The sequence below is a fragment of the Melanotaenia boesemani genome, chromosome 20, assembly GCF_017639745.1.
Source record: "Melanotaenia boesemani isolate fMelBoe1 chromosome 20, fMelBoe1.pri, whole genome shotgun sequence".
Classification (NCBI taxonomy): Eukaryota; Metazoa; Chordata; class Actinopteri; order Atheriniformes; family Melanotaeniidae; genus Melanotaenia; species Melanotaenia boesemani.
In genome coordinates, this window is record NC_055701.1 from 22,305,046 (window position 1) to 22,320,810 (window position 15,765).

The 15,765-nt window shown below is 41.6% G+C and overlaps 1 protein-coding gene across 1 annotated transcript; it reads right to left on the minus strand.

Annotated features, from left to right (window-relative positions):
• Window positions 1-413: 413 nt before the first annotated feature.
• ccdc177 (coiled-coil domain containing 177) lies at window positions 414-7,563 on the minus strand. The gene is made up of 3 exons (XM_041972874.1): window positions 7,097-7,563; window positions 3,008-6,341; window positions 414-888 (listed from the first exon to the last, which is right to left on the minus strand). The coding sequence occupies exon 2, from the start codon at window positions 6,327-6,329 to the stop codon at window positions 3,789-3,791; it is 2,541 nt and encodes an 846-aa protein (XP_041828808.1). The 5' UTR covers window positions 6,330-6,341; window positions 7,097-7,563; the 3' UTR covers window positions 414-888; window positions 3,008-3,788.
• Window positions 7,564-15,765: the final 8,202 nt, after the last annotated feature.

A 15,765-nucleotide genomic window follows, 5' to 3' on the forward strand; every position in this document is an offset into this window, starting at 1 on the left:
TCAAGTAACAAATTTTTTACAAAATCTTGTCAAACACAATTCAGCATTCAAAGAATTTAAGTAGCGCTTCCTGATGTTAATGCAGAGTCTAGTTGTTAAATTTGGATGATTATTCTACTTGTCTGGAACCATTTTGGGCTAAAACACAAAGGTGTAGACAAAGTAGTAGAGAATGAAACAGTAAAATGGTGGAAAAAAGCAAACTACAACTTTTTATAAGAAGATTTTTAAGCTAATATTTATCTATATTTAATATGAGAACCTCATCCTCCCCTGACCCTGACAGTGAGCTGCAATGAGCTTAAACTGGTTTCACATAAAGGTTATAACAGACAGTAGGTAATGTGGGATTATAAATGGAAAAGAATCACAATAATTAATCTGAAGTACATGAAACAGAGAGTACGACAATCTAAATGAAAAATGTTTTTATTTTTCCAGTTTTGATTGTTTGCACTGATTGTGGGTTTTACTTTAAGAGAGCTGATGAAAACAAAGATCTGATGTCTGATATCAACCAAGGCTATTCCCTTATTGCTACATCTGAAAACCTTTTAACAACCAAACTCAATTTAACTAACAGGAAAAAAGCATTCACAGTCATGTACAAATGTTTTAATAACTTAACACCAGAAATGTTACAGAAACAAAGCCCACATGTCAGGAAACGGTAAGAAGGGACAAATGGACGGAACAACATGCCTTGATGCTAATTAAGCTGTGTTTGAACCTTGTACATTTCTCAAGTTCTCCTCTTTGCAGCTCAGTTGATGTTGATGTTAACAAGTAAAAAATTTGTAAAAAGAAAAAATGTGGATGCATTTCCATTTTAGAGAAAGTTCAGCAGGAGGATATGTTCTGTCGCCAGCTCTCGTTCATCACCAGGACCTGCAGCAGATTAAACATGAAAGTGAAGGAGGACATCAGTTAAAGTCCATTTTATTCCATTAAACTGATAATTACAAATAATTATCCTTAGCAACTAGAAGCTGTGAACCAGATGGCTGACTGACTGATTTTGATGAAACTGGTTTATTAACTGTATTCATGTTTTGTTTTAACTAAACATTGTAAGAAGGACGATAAATAAAAACTGTCATGTAATTTTGAGAAATTGTCCCTTTACTTTTAGTAAAAAATGAAGTGTGACATAGAATAAGTACTGATGTTACAAAGCTTCCTCCGAAGACTCACAAGATCTAAATAATCATGTCAACTTTGCTGTTTGAAGTTAATCTAAAATAAGGCTGTCACAATAACTAAATTAAGTGATTATCATGGCAAAAAGTGTTAATGATATTGATAATGTTGCAAAGCCAGGAGAAAAAAATACGATGGCTTAAGAAAAATGATTTAATTCATGTTTGTTTATTGTTTTTTTTTTTTTTTTTTTTAGTTTTTTGCCTGTCGTGGCAAATAAAATATAAAAAAGTACAATGTAAGAAACCAGTCTGCATTCAAATATGTTGTAATTTTATCAAATGAGATTAAATCATAACATGAAAGCAGTTTTATTACTGATTCAGCTGTTAGGACAAAGAGATCGAACTTTAGAGTAGTCGTTCCCAACCTGAGGTAAAGAGCTCAGGGGGTCCCGATGAGTTGAACATTAAGAGTTATTGTGATTAATGTCCACGCATTGTCCCTATTTTCAGGAAAAAGTAAGGCTATATGTTGTTAATTTAACTTTGGCTTTATGGAGGGACAGGACTCAGCCAGAATACATTATTTAAGGTGAGAATCTCATTTTTTAAAGCACAAAAGCCAGCATGGTTTCAGCACGGGGTAGAGCAGGGGGTCTATGGCTTTTCAGTATTTGCATGAATGGGGTCCTCAAAAAAAACAAGAAATATATATATATATATATATATATAATATATATATTAATACAGAAAAAAACATTACTGGTGTTCATAAGCCACTTGATGTATTGAATTAAACTTTTTCTATATTTTAAACAAAACCAATTTTCTCCAAGGATATAAAATGCATTTCATGTTGTCATTTGCTTCAAAATAATTTTATGTTTAAGTTGTGATATGTGCCTTTTTGATTGGGGATTTTATGTTTTTTTTTTTTTTTCTTTTTTTATAAACATGAATAATTTGATCATTTTCTCAGCATTTTCAGGGAGCTGTGAAGCATATATTTTTAGTTTAAAGTGCTGCATCACTGCCGTTGACTTGTTTCATCCGGTCACTCTTTCATCTGTGACTTCCTGCAGATTAAATGACATTTTCTGTGCTTAAATTTAGACAGAAATCTGAAGCTTTACCAGGTTTCTATATTGAATTCAGAGTCCATCTGTATCTGGAATTGTGAATTTTATTTAGTGGTTGTTAACTGCAGCTGTTTTAAAATAAATGCCATGACTTCATCATGTTAGAGCACCTACAGCGCAGATCTGCTGTCTCATCCTGATTATCTGCTAGGAACAGTGCTCAGTCAGCCATAAGCTTGTTGGTCCTGCGCTGGTTTTCATCTCGGCAGTAAGCAGATATGAGACACGTGACTGTCTGAAATGCTTGGTACGGTCTACGTCCTGGCTGCAGATGTTCACTGAGGGCAGCAGCTGACTGTCAAGATGAAGGTGTTTCCCTGAATAAGTAAAGATGCTGCAGTAATATGAAAAAAACTAAAAGAAACAACCGACCAGAGAACCAGCTCCATATATTTCCCACACATCTCCAATTGCTCCATCTTGGTTTCTATTGCTATGACAACAGCTACATAAGAGGGCAAAAAAAATCTATTTGTGTCTCTGATTATTTATTTACAATTTTTTATATTTGTAAATTGGAGAGATTGTTAGATAAGCATTGCCAGGGGCATTAAAAACAGGCCTCTGGCTTGCGAGTCAGTACATGCATTTTTTTTTACCACTGCTGTCAGGTCATGGTCAGCATTGTTTTTTTCTGTTCTTTTTTTACTGCAAGCACTAGAAGGCAACATCATGTAACAAATCCGACAGCATTGCATGAGCTGTGAAAGCAATAAAACCACATACCTAGTTGACCCAAAAACTGTTGACCAGACAGGTGTGTTGGGGAGCAGAGCCACAGTGGTGGAATCAAGAGGCAGTTTTACTCTTTAATATGAAGAGGGAAGGCAGAAGTTGTCCTCGAAGGGGATTTGAAGGAGGAAGAACAGTCCTGCTGCAGTATCCAGCATCCTTTGCACCTTTCTGTGCTGACCTGTCAGCATCTAAGCCGACAAGGGCATCCAGCCCAGGGCTGTATCTCCTCACTGTATCTGAGTGTGTACAAAAAGGTCCTTCATTTGCTTTTGAGGGTCTGAAACTATCTGTGTTCTACTTTTTTATGCTTTTTATACTCTCCCCTTCCAGCAGTGCTTGTTTAAAAGCATGTGCAGTTGTCATGGAGTTGTGCTTCCTGATAAACAATGACTCTTTTCATTCCAGCACAGCTTTCGGTCTGGTGGCTGAAACAGATGGAGCAGAGGGCAAACAGACAGAGAGCGAGAGAGAACGAGAGAGAGAGGCAGGGTTAAGTAGCTGCAAAAAGCAGCTCCACACTATTACATCAAGTCTGCACTATCGGCCTCAAGGCTTTACAGCTGATACAGATTGTAGTCTTCATCCAAAATACAAAAATGATTTTGTTTGCTTTTGATAATAATGGTCAAAAAATGTAATCAAGTCGCTCGTGGGTAACAATATGTAAGGTAAAAATAACACTGTGGGTAAAGCTGCTGAGTGATGACGGCCATCATGACGGCAATGCCAAACACGTGACCAGAAGTAAGAAGTTCACAACAAAGCTATGGGTTTATTTCTCATCCAGACTGGCTTTGAGCTGAGCTTCCAGGGCCATTTTATCAAACGTGCGCATGTTCGTCTCTTCCCGCACTTTATCTCGCACGTGAAAGGATGCTCGAGCCACAGAGCGAGCGCTCTCCAGTACCGCCTTCTTCTCCCTGAAGATCTGCTCGCTCTTCTCAAGCTTCCTTTCGATGGACTGGAGCAGCTCCAGGCGCCTCTGCTTCTCCTCTTCCTCCACTCGCTGCCTGTTGAGCTTCTGGAGTCGTTCCTTCTCCTGTCGGGTCTGGACGGCCCGCTGAGCTTTCTCCTTGGCCCTCTCCTCGGCCACCAAAGCTGCTTGCTGGGCTCGTTTCTCCGCCTCCCTCATGCGGGCCTCCAGCACCTGCTGCTGCTGCCTTTCGCGCTTCTCTGCTGCCTTGCGTGCTTTCAGGATCTGCTTCTCCTCGCGCTTTGCCTTCTCTTTCAGCTCTTGCCCCCGACGTTCAACAATCTGTTCATAATTTTCAAGGGAACGGCTGAGCTTCTCTTCCGCTGACCTCCTGGCCTCGTCCCGCTCTTCCTGCTCCCTGCGGGCGATCTCTTGTATCAGGGCCGCGTGACGTCTCTTCTCTGCTTTGTTTAGACCTCGTCTCTCCTCCTGGGCCTGGTGCTCCTTCTCTTGCCTTTTCAGCTCAGCCATGGTGAGCTTCTCCTCCAGCAGCAGCCTCTCCTGCTCCAGCATGGCGGACTTCTCCTCCTCCAGGGCCTTCAGGTTCTGCTCCTGCAGCGCTTTCTTGTGCTTCTCTTCTCGCGCCGCCTGCTGCAACTTCAGGATGCGGCTGCGCTCCTGCTGCTCTGCGAGCTCCCTCCATCGCTCCTCATTCTCCTCAGCCTGTCGCATCTTGGCAGCTGCTGATTCTTTCTCCTGCTGACTGAGCCGCCGCTGTCGTATTGACACTTGTGTCTGCCAGACTCGCTGACACTGGAGCACGGCACGCTGCTTCTCCCTCTCCTCCTGCTCTCGCCTCAGCTCCTCCATCCTGCGCTCACTATCCCACTGAAGGTGAGCCACATAGCGGGTCTGACTCATGATGTCTTCCTCTTGGTATCTGGCCAGCATCAGTGCGGCGATCTTACGGTCGCGCTCGGACACGGCCTTCAGGCCTCGACGCTTCACCTCCTTCATGATGCGCTCCACTTTCTGTGTTGTCTGAGGTGAGTGGCTCAGGTCACCAAGGCTGAGGCTGCGGCCCATCAGGGAGTTGAAAGTTGCCAGAGTGCGTGCTCGAGGACTGGAAACTTTAGCCCAGTGATCTCGTGCACCATCCCAACTGTAAGAGGAGGAAGCACCTGACTCTGATGAGGTGCATGTAGTTGTGGTTGTAGTTGTGGAGGTTGAAGAGCAGACGGGATCCATCCTTCGCTGCAGAGACTCCAGTGAGTGGCTTCTTCCTCTCACCTTAGGGTGAAACCCAGGATGTCCGTTGTGCTGAGAGAACGGGCCTCTTGTCATGCCATTCAGAGGCGTACCGGCACTCTGAACTGCAACTGCAGGCTTTGACACTGATGATGTTAATGTGGAGTTGGCTCGGGGGAAGGACGGAGGCTTTGGTGTTGATCGAGGAAAGGTGTTTGAGGATTTACCACTAGACTTCCTGGTCACTGATGGAGGGCCAGATGAGAGTGGCCGTGCGGGTTTTATGTGTTCAGATGATGAAGACATTGACTGTTTGGCAGATCCTTGAAGTCCACCTTTAGAAGTTGGTGTAGAGGTTGTGGAGCCAGTTTTTAAAGATTGGGCACATCCTGAGGGAATAGATTTCGGGGAGGTATTAAGAGTGGAGGTGGGGGCTTTAGATAAAAGAGCTGAGCCTGCTCTAGAAGATGGACTTGAGGACGCTCCCACATCAGGGACAGAGCTAGATGACACTGTCCCAGATTTAGGATGCAGACTGGGGCCAGAGGAGGTTTTATCCACAGAGGATGAAGATACACTGCTGCTGTTAACCGTTGCCTGCAGAATCCTTCTTTTTTCCTCCCTAACGATCCGTTCCCTCTCCTCCCTGCACTGCCTCAGCTTGGCGTGTCTGTCCTTCTCGTAGACTTCAAACAGACCTGTGGCGACACGCATGGAGCGTCCGGGAGCCTCCCTGGCAAAGTCAGCAAGTGGGCGGGGCAGCAGCTCCACAGGTTTGACCCCACATCGAGCACAGGCCTCCAGAGAGCGAGGGCTTGTCAACACGTAGCGGCTGCCCTCTGCGACCGGAGAGTCAAAGTTGTACAGGTCCAAATGCAGTTTAGGGGAGAGCTCTGAATCACTCTGAGTTTGTGGTTGCTGAGGTGCTGGGCCCTGACAGGTGACCTCTGGACCCGCCGGCAACGCAGCATGGCAGGGACTCGGCTCAGAGCTGCCAGTGGGTGGTGTCTCGAAACTGGCATCCCCATCATCCTCTGTTGTCGTGCCATCATCATGTTCTGGCAGTCGAGCGTCTTCTGTGGCCTCAGCTGGTTTGTCGATTTGCGGGCCTTTACACTTACTTTGCTCCTCAGCATCCGAGGGGTCAACCATAGTTGGCGAACACTGCAGATGGAGAGAGGGAGGGGGTGGAGGAAAGCAGAGATCAATGGAGGGAGGGAGGATCATATGAGGCAAGAGGAAAGTGGACAAAACAGTGGGAAGAGGTTTCAATTAGAGGATTATAGCATTCAGTCAAGAGCTTAAAAAAGATGCAGTCTGTGGGGGGAGGGTCATAACGCAGGTTCAGAGATGCACGCATGCATGAGCACATATTCATGCACTCCATGATTTTACACCAGATGAGACATTTTCCCCTTCAGGGAAGTGAGATAACACACAGAAAAACATCACCATCCTTTAATAAAGAATCTATTTTTGGCAGAGTTACTGGGTTGAGAGAATTCGATTACTCAAAGCAACATTTTTCACTCTACATCACACAATCAACCTACAAATACATTGACACACAAACGGCAGGATAATATTTTATCATTCAGCTGATAATATCTAAAAACTTGAAGGAGATGGTGTGTGATAAACAAGCATAAGTCTTGCATCAGTCTTCAGGTCCCAACATGGACTCACACCTGCCTACAAACAGTGAAGGCCTCCACTTTTCCACTTTAGCCATCATCATAAGTGGAAAACTGGGTTTAAATATAAATTTCTACACGCAAAGTTAAAATTTACGCTGAGCTGAATTCACACACAAACGGCTGTTTGCTGTGATGCTACAGTTGGAATAAATATGCATTGCTGTGTGACCCCGTTGGTTGGTTGTGGTTAATACGGTCGCTACCACGCACACATCCACTGACCTGCCAGTTTGCAAAACGTTTTCTAGACCGGTACTTTGTTCCCCTTTAATCCGTCCAGTCTGCCTTATTTCCCGCATAATATCAGGCTTCAGGGATAAAAAAGGCTCCAGCCGTCGGTCCAAAGATGGAGCATCACATCGTCGCAACCTCCAGCGACACGACAGACACAGACGGAGTCTTTCGCTGTCTGTCTGTCAGCCTCTGAGAGCTCAAATCTGCGCTTTCCAAATCACGAAATAGATCGCAAAACTATCCCCTGGGGGAGTTTTACTCTCTCCAACAAACATATATAGCCAGTTCAGCTTCCTCTGATCCTCCCTAGGCAAAACGCATGTCGTAAACATCCGCGGTCTCCACCTGCTTTTTCAGCAGCATCTCTTTTTCTCACCCTCCTTAGCTCCGCCTGCTTGTGGCAAATATGCTAAAAATACAGCATGCAGTTAAGCAGCCGTCTGTCCGCTAACAAAACACTTGCCTAATGCAGCTAAATGCTACAGGTTAATATATATATATTTTTAAAAGGCCCATTTTCCCACCAGACTGTAAGCAGAGGCTTATATCTAAAATGTTAAGTTAAATAAGCATTTTCAGTTTCCAAAATCACAGCTGTTATTGCCCTCACTAGAATACATATGTACATGTATAATAAGAAAAACACGAGGAAAAACATAAACATTGGTTAAATATAGCCTGGAATTAGATGTTTGCTTAATCTGACCGCTCAAAAGTCACATCTTTAACAGCTGCCATCTGTCAAGCTCAGTGGTGAAATTGGGTGTAATTGCTCTTTATGGACACCAGAGGGCGCCACAGTTACAGATTTGTGAGTTGCGACGTCACATGAAAAGTCAGCATCTGGTCGGTGATGTTTCACAGTTTCCCCAAACACACATCTCCAGAAACTGCTGCTCATTTTCCTCAAAACTCTAAATATACTCCCAAAAGAGTTAACTATTTTGTCAAAACTTCTGGAATCATCTGAAAGAAATTAAACACAGCAGTAAAAAACATGTTCTCTCTTATTAAATCTGAATCCTTCCCTCAAAACACATACAGCTATCATATGTTTATATTTTCATTTCTGACAGTGCATCAAATATACACTCATATAATAAATTCAAAGCACAATCATCAGAGCTGTTTTATATATATTTTAGCTTAATGAAGTCATGTTACACACTTATGTGTGGAAAATATTTTTGTTGTTTGAATGAAGTGTAGGAATCTTTTTCTCAGAATAATAATTACTGTACTACATATATATACAACACAGGTTATTTTACAGTATGTAGTATGTGGCAGAACTAGTAATATCACACGGTCTGGCCCTGGCTATTACTGTAGAAATAAACTTAGCACAAAATGTAAGAAAATTTGTATTTGGTCAAATATTTCTCCCCTTTAATAATAACAACAGGCGTTGTATTATACACAGGTGAAAAGCCTAATTAGTCATCTTTATAGGGAGGGATAATATGAAAGAACCAGGCTTCTGTGGAAAGAACAACACAGCTAAATGTTTGGGTAGTATTCCCAAAATTGTGCCAAAATCCCTTGTAATATTCTCCAGTTGGTATTCGCTCTTGTTGTAAGTACTGCCAGGTGTGTATCAGTCACAGATGCACGACTAGCACCCACTGATAGACACATCAGAAGGAGATTCTGGAGCCAGTGGTGATCCCATATCTCCAGAAACATCACACAGTACCTCCAGAATTTGGAAGTGGAGGGGATAGAATCACCTGCTGCAACCATACTGAACACTTGTGGGATCAGCTTGTACATGGCAGAGTGACCAACACAACCATGCTGATTGACCTTCAACAACTCCAGGCTGAGGAATGGGATGCCACCCCACAGCATAATGTGACAGGGCTGGTGACCGGGATGAGGAGCTGTTTTGGCTGCATATCCCTGACCGTTCAAAACGAATAAAGTGTAAAAATGGTCAGTAGGTGTGCAATCATTTAATTAACCAAGTATCTCAAAACAAGACTGAACACCAACAGGAGAATTTTGCAGGGAATTTTGGCATGTTTTCTGTGTTGCTCATTCCACAGAAGAATGATCCAGACCAGCTACACCTCATTGTAAAGGTGACTAATCAGCCTTTCCTGTAATGTATAATACAACATTAACTGGAATTATTAACTGGGGGAAATAACTGATCTTTGGCCATCCACATGTCCTCCCCTCCAAGACCCTGCAGAGGCTCCATGCTCTGCACTGGGGTAGAAAAAGCACAGGTGTAAATAATTAAGTGAATGATTGCAGCTGAGAATGCTTGGTTCACTGTCATTCTGCTAAGAGATACTGAAACAAATGTTGGTCAGCGGTTGGGTGGCAAAATAGTTACTGGTTTTTATTTTAATTTAATTGAAGCATTTCTTAGCAACACTGTACATTAAGTGCATAATTAAATGTACGTAAGTTAGTGTTTCTTAACATGCAAAATCATCTTTTCATGCACCTGCCTCCACTTTTCAATGGCCAGAGGATGAGCTAGATTGGCTAACAAAAACTTTTGGACATAGGAGCAATTTCATAAGCGGTATTTATATCTGACAGATTTTTAAATTCAAGCTTGCAGTTGTTGACATTGTCTCCTTTCAATAAAGAGGCTCCTGGTTAGAGCCCTGACTAGACATGTCCAGTGTGTAGCCTTCCTCTGGGATAAGCATCAGTTTTCTGCAACCCTGTGCAGAATGAAGCAGGTTAGCATTAGTAATATGAAAATTCAGTGGGATTGTTTTCTCTCAGTGCACATGACAGTGAAACCCATTACTGTTCTCAGAGCAAACTTACATCAAGATTAGATAACTGGTAGAAAATCGCAGTGTTGATGACCCACTAAACTCCTGACCCGGAGTGGGGAACAGTGCGAGTTTAATTGGCCCCGCCCGTGGGCCATATCAGGAGGACAGTGACAACAGGGAACGTGTTGTCTGGCTTGTTAACTGGGGGCATGGGGTCTGGGTGGGGGTTCAGAGAGGAGCGGGGGGGCATGGTGCGATGGCTGCACAGTTCACTGGTGCAGGGGTATGCTCGGCAGAATTTTTAGTTTTTGTTTTTGGTGGGGCATACTCCCCACCACCGAAGCTGGACTGGGGGTTCATCGAGAGGTGAGCTGTTCGGTGCAGTCATGGAGACCACGCCGGTGAGGGCCCAGTGCATTCCCACATACTGGTTTTGTACTGGGAAGGAGCCAAAGTTGTATGAGGAAATAAAATCAGATAAATGTGTAAAGGAATTTGTTAGTTGTTACTCAGGATGGAGCCTTCTTTTTACAGATAAGAAACAATGTTTATTTAAAACAGCCAAGAGGAATGTTTTCACCCTAAAATCTATTTGGAAGAGATTACCAAAGCTGTCATGCAGCATATATCCACTTAGTGGTACAGTTATAAACACATCACAGGAAAACTAATTAAATTAACTGTTCATTTAAACAGTCAGTGAAATAATAAATATTTTTGTTCAAGCAACAGAAAAAAATGCAGTCGTTGCTTTTATTCCTTTTACTTTCTGTTGCTCTGCTGACCAAATCTTTTGAACCAGTAATATTGGGAATATAAAGTTTTTAAGTTCATTTGCACCGTGACAGCTTTACCTAAAGACTCGTGAAGCTTAAGAGCAGAAAAATGATAGAAGTAATCAGTGCAAATGAAAACTATCTTGTCCAATAGTTGAAAGGGTCTGGACCCTTTCCTGGCAGCTAATAGGTTGTGGATGGGTCACCAGTCCATCACACACAGTCACTCCTGTGGAGAATTTAGAATTACAGCTTGATCTTAGGAGCATGTTTTTGGCCTGTGGGAGGAAGCCAGAGTACCATAGAGCAGTGGTTCCCAACCTGGGTTCCGAGACCCCCCAAGGGAGTCCACCAAAGAGCTCAGGGGGTCCCTGAGGCTTTGAACATTAGAGCCATTGTGATTAATGTCCACAAATTGTCCCTATTTTAAGGAAAAAAGGTAAGGCTGTATGTTGTTCATTTAACTTTGACTTCATCAAAGGACAGGACTCAACCAGAATACAGAATAACAACACAGGAAGGCTCCAGCCAAGGTTTGAAGGTTCCTGCCTAGGTAACTGTTTTTCCCGTTACCTTGATGTCAACAGTTTAGGAGCTTCATTTTTGTTTCATAGATGCATGAAATGTTTTCATTCAGTAGCAGGTCGTAACTGCAGGCGTCCGGTTGTGATAAATCACTTTGCTAAAATAAGCAAGAACTTCCACAAAAATAAATAAATAAAATTAAATAAAAAAAAACAAAAAAACAAAAAAACACATAATCTTATTGGCAGCATTTTTGCTAAGAAATGTCATTCTGCATCCTTGCTGCCTTCAGAAATGTGCACGTGGCCCCACGCTGTCATGTGGTGGAGCTTTTAGTTTTCTGGCTCCTCTCAGGTGGAACCAGCTACCGGTCTGTGTGAAACACTGACAGCCTCTCTCTTTTTAAGACTAGGCTGAAAACATTCCTGTATATTCATAATTTTGTAAAATATTCCTGCCTTATTTTACTAGTCTAAACTGGTTTTAACTATTTTAAATCTTTTTAATTAGAGATTTTAAATATTTTGTAATTAGCTCCTATAACTTGTTTTTTAGGATCAGTTTTAATATTTTTTATTTTAATGATTTTTTTTATTCTATATTATTTTGTCTCGTATTTCTACTTGTTCTGTTAAAGACTTTGATTTACATTTGCATTAAAAAAAACTACATAAATAAAGTTTGACTGATATACTGACTTTAGCCATGAATGCTGACAAAGGTTCAGGTGGAGAGAGATTACCCTTCAACCCGACTAATTATATGAGCTATCCACCCTGAAAAACACGAGATCCACTAAAAAAGGGATTGAGGAAGCCTGACCTTAGACAAAGATGTTGGCAGCTTCTGTAATGAAATGAATATTCAGAATCATTTATTTTAGAAAGCTAATTTTTTTTAAAAAAGGCAACACAGAAATCCAGACAGGAGATACAGAGAAAAACTCAGGGAGTTCAGACAATAAGTACTTTTGGCTGCAGGACACTGACTTTCAGCAGCTTCAGCTGACATGAATTCATCCGTTTCATTTCCCTTTAAGAGGCAGATTTGATCGTCAGCTGGATGTGTGTTCCAGGCTTTGACAAGTAGAGATAAAGACATGGCAAACAGCTTTATGGGCCTGGAAACAGAGAAGATGCAGTCATTCTCAGTACATTTCATTTCCATCTCTCTCCAGAGAGCTTCCAATTTTCCACATTATTATATTTTATTATCATTGCATTATATCATACCAGGAGGCTATTGCAGAAGGTTTTACACATGGTGGAACATATTTACTGAGACTATAATATTTCTCTGACAAGTTCAATCAACCAAAAATTATGATACCCTGCGTATTTTTCTGTAAGACTTCTATGACGTACTTGGCCCTTTACATTTTCAATCACTTCCACCACTCAAAGTACAAAAGAAGATAATAGATGAAAATAAAAGATAATTTATGTTAACTTGAGGGTAAGTTGCCCAGATTTAACTATGTTTTCTCACTTGAAATACTAAAATTTTTCCTGAACAGTTATATACTTACAATTCTTACTGAATTCATTCTTCACTTGAAGGCTCATGTGCCAAATTTCTGCCTTCATTTATAAAAATAAGTTGGTGAAACATAAGAGAAAGCTGTGTCTTCTGATAGTTTTCAGACCAGTATTCCAACTTGCAAATAGGGTAATGTTGAGATAATTCTTGGTGGTGTTTATTGTCGAGGAATTTCATCATATCAAGGTTTATTTGATGATTAGAGTCCTGTTTATTTTGCTAGCATTTTATTTTATTTTTTTTTAGATTTAGTTACAAATAGCGAGATAATTTAAAAATATTAGTTTAACACAAAGGAAAGAAAATAACTTTTTAGATAAGAAAATAACAGTCAATGATTCCTTGATCAAAAGCAGAAAAATTTTATGGCCCTTGATCAAGTGACATAGATTAAATCAAATCAAATCAACGGATTAAAGATTTAATCAGCCTAATTATAAAGAGGGGGAAAGGGGGGTGTTCTTATTTTCATTCTCTTATACATCAGTAAAATAAGTGCATTATGTAACACTATGTCATCCTCTGAACAAAGTTTTCTGCATCAAGTATTTTTACATTACTTTAGTGTGAGACTTTTTATACTGTGATCTTTGGAAAGCACTGGAATATTGTAGTTAAATTTCATTAAAAAAATATCTGCAGTTGTACTTATGTGGATTGTTAAGCACTGAGAAGCACTGTATGCCGATGCTGTGCATGTTCTCAACATATCTTTTCACTGTTCTTCCCACTCACTGCCCAGCTGCAACTCACCGGCCCTGTGAAGACCGAGACCTTTCATTGCCCTCGGTTCACATTTCCAGCCTGGGTTTTGCTAACAGAAAGGGCCACGTTTTCTGGACAGTTTCACCAACTCCCCCTTCTGACCCCTTGTTTTCTCCAGCCACCAACCCCCCTCTCCTTTCTGCTCTGTATTCTTTTGGACCGTACAGGGGTCCCATGCGGGTGTGGAATCGTCCCCCCTCCTCGGCGTAAGGGGGGAAAAGGTCCCAGAGACAGAGCTGTTAATTCAATCAGGAGAGTGGTATGCTCAATTAGGCATCCATAAGGGCCCTGGATGGGTCCGGGGGCCCTGTGGAGGGCAGGCAGCCCAGTCCCCAGGAGGTATTAATTGTGGATGACAGTGTGTAAACAGTGGGGTGAATAGACAGTGCAGGTGCGGGACACCCTAGTCCAGGCTCAATAGCCCTTTTCACACCCGTGGCTCTGTTGCCACTTTCTCTTTCACTGTGTAAAAATCCCTCACGTCTCTGATAAATGTCGTAGATAATTTGGCTTTGTGAGCTTATTTATTTGTTGCTGTGCGTTTGCATCACTGGGCATGCTTTTAAATCAGCGTCAGTGTGTGTTTATACACGAGTTTGTGTTTGAAGAGGGTAATAAGAGGCCAGGTTGTTGTTGTCCAGAACTGCTGGCCAGCAATGGCCTGAACACGGCTTCTCGTTTCAGGAGCTAGTGAAAATTGCAGCCAGTACATGTAAAATATGTGGAATTTATGAAATGAAATCCAGATGACACTTTAAAAAGAAAAGGGTTCTCTATCTGACCTCTAATTTTTCTGTTCACCCCCCCCTTTCCCCTGTCTGTCTTTGATTTGCTGTAATTGTGTTTGGTTTTGTGTGACAATACTAACTTTTCAAGTATTATCACACACGGGTTAGAGAGCTGAATTTTGGAAGAAGTATTTAGACAGTGAAGCGGTACCTTTTAGATAAAAAATACTACAACATGTACTGAAGGTAAAGTAGAAGAACCCATCGAGCATAATGGCTTCTTTAGGGATGTTTTATTAAATAGCAACATATTTTCTGAACATGTAAACCAAACTTTTGGTTGCAGCAGTGAATTGTTACAACTGCAAGATTCATATTTTCAAAACCAGTGACATGGTAAAAATCATACTCTATAAAAGTAACTAAAGCTGTCATAAGGTGTGCAGACTTTTTCTGGGATAAAAACCAGGATAAAAATATAGAATTTTAAAAGTCACAATGATAAACACAGCTAAATAATAAAAAATAAACAGAGTAAAAGTATCACTACTTCTTATTGAGCTCAGTGATGGCAAGAGGAGCAAAACTGATTTTATAATGCTTTGCTGTGCACATTGGGACTAAAAAGAAAAAACCTCCATCCAGAGGGAAGAAGCTGAAATTTACTCTTTACAGGAGTCATTACTAAGAATTTATAAAGCTTTGAGTTTAAGTGCGCACTGTGATGAATGTGTGAAAAACTACTGATACTGTTAATTACATTTTAAGGCAAAGTTCAAAGAAATGCCCAACAAGCAATACTTAATTTATGAGGAAGAACTGGAAAATATGCATCATAAATATTAGATAAATTTATATAGTTAATATTTAAATACATTAAAACATTAATGTTGGTTTACATTGTTTGTCTGTTGCCAGGACTTAAAATTTTCTAAAGTTTGGACATGGCCTGACTCAGAAGTCTTGGATTGTTACGCTATTGTATTGGAATTATCAGACAATTTGTGAATAAGGATTAAACATAAAAGGATCATGTTTTTTAAAATGGATTAGTAATTTAGTTTTCTACTGTAGGGTTTATAATTCTTATTCAGACAAAACACGGCTCAACAGACCGCATGAGTAAAAACGATGGATCCAGGTTTCTCTTTCCCGGACATGGTTCACCTGGTTGGGCTCGGCCAGAACATGGGCCCCCCTTCTGTGGGCTCACCACCTGCAGGAGGGGCCATAGGGATCGGGTGCAGTGTGAGCTGGGTGGCGGCCAAAGGCAGGGACCCTGGTGGTGCAGAAGCTAGTTCTAGGGACGTGGAACATCACCTTTCTGGCGGGAAAGGAGCTGGTGCACAAGGTTGAGCAGTTCTGGCTAGATGAACTCACCTCGATGCATAACTTGTGCTGTGGAACCACTTCCCTCAAGAAGGGCTGGACCCTCTTCCATTCTGGAGTTGCTCCCGGTGAGAGACGCCGAGCAGGTGTGGACATGCTCATTGCCCTCCGACTTGGCGCCTGTACATTGGGGTTTACCCTCATGGACGAGAGGGTAGCCTCCCTCTGCTTTCAGGTAGGGGGACGGGTCT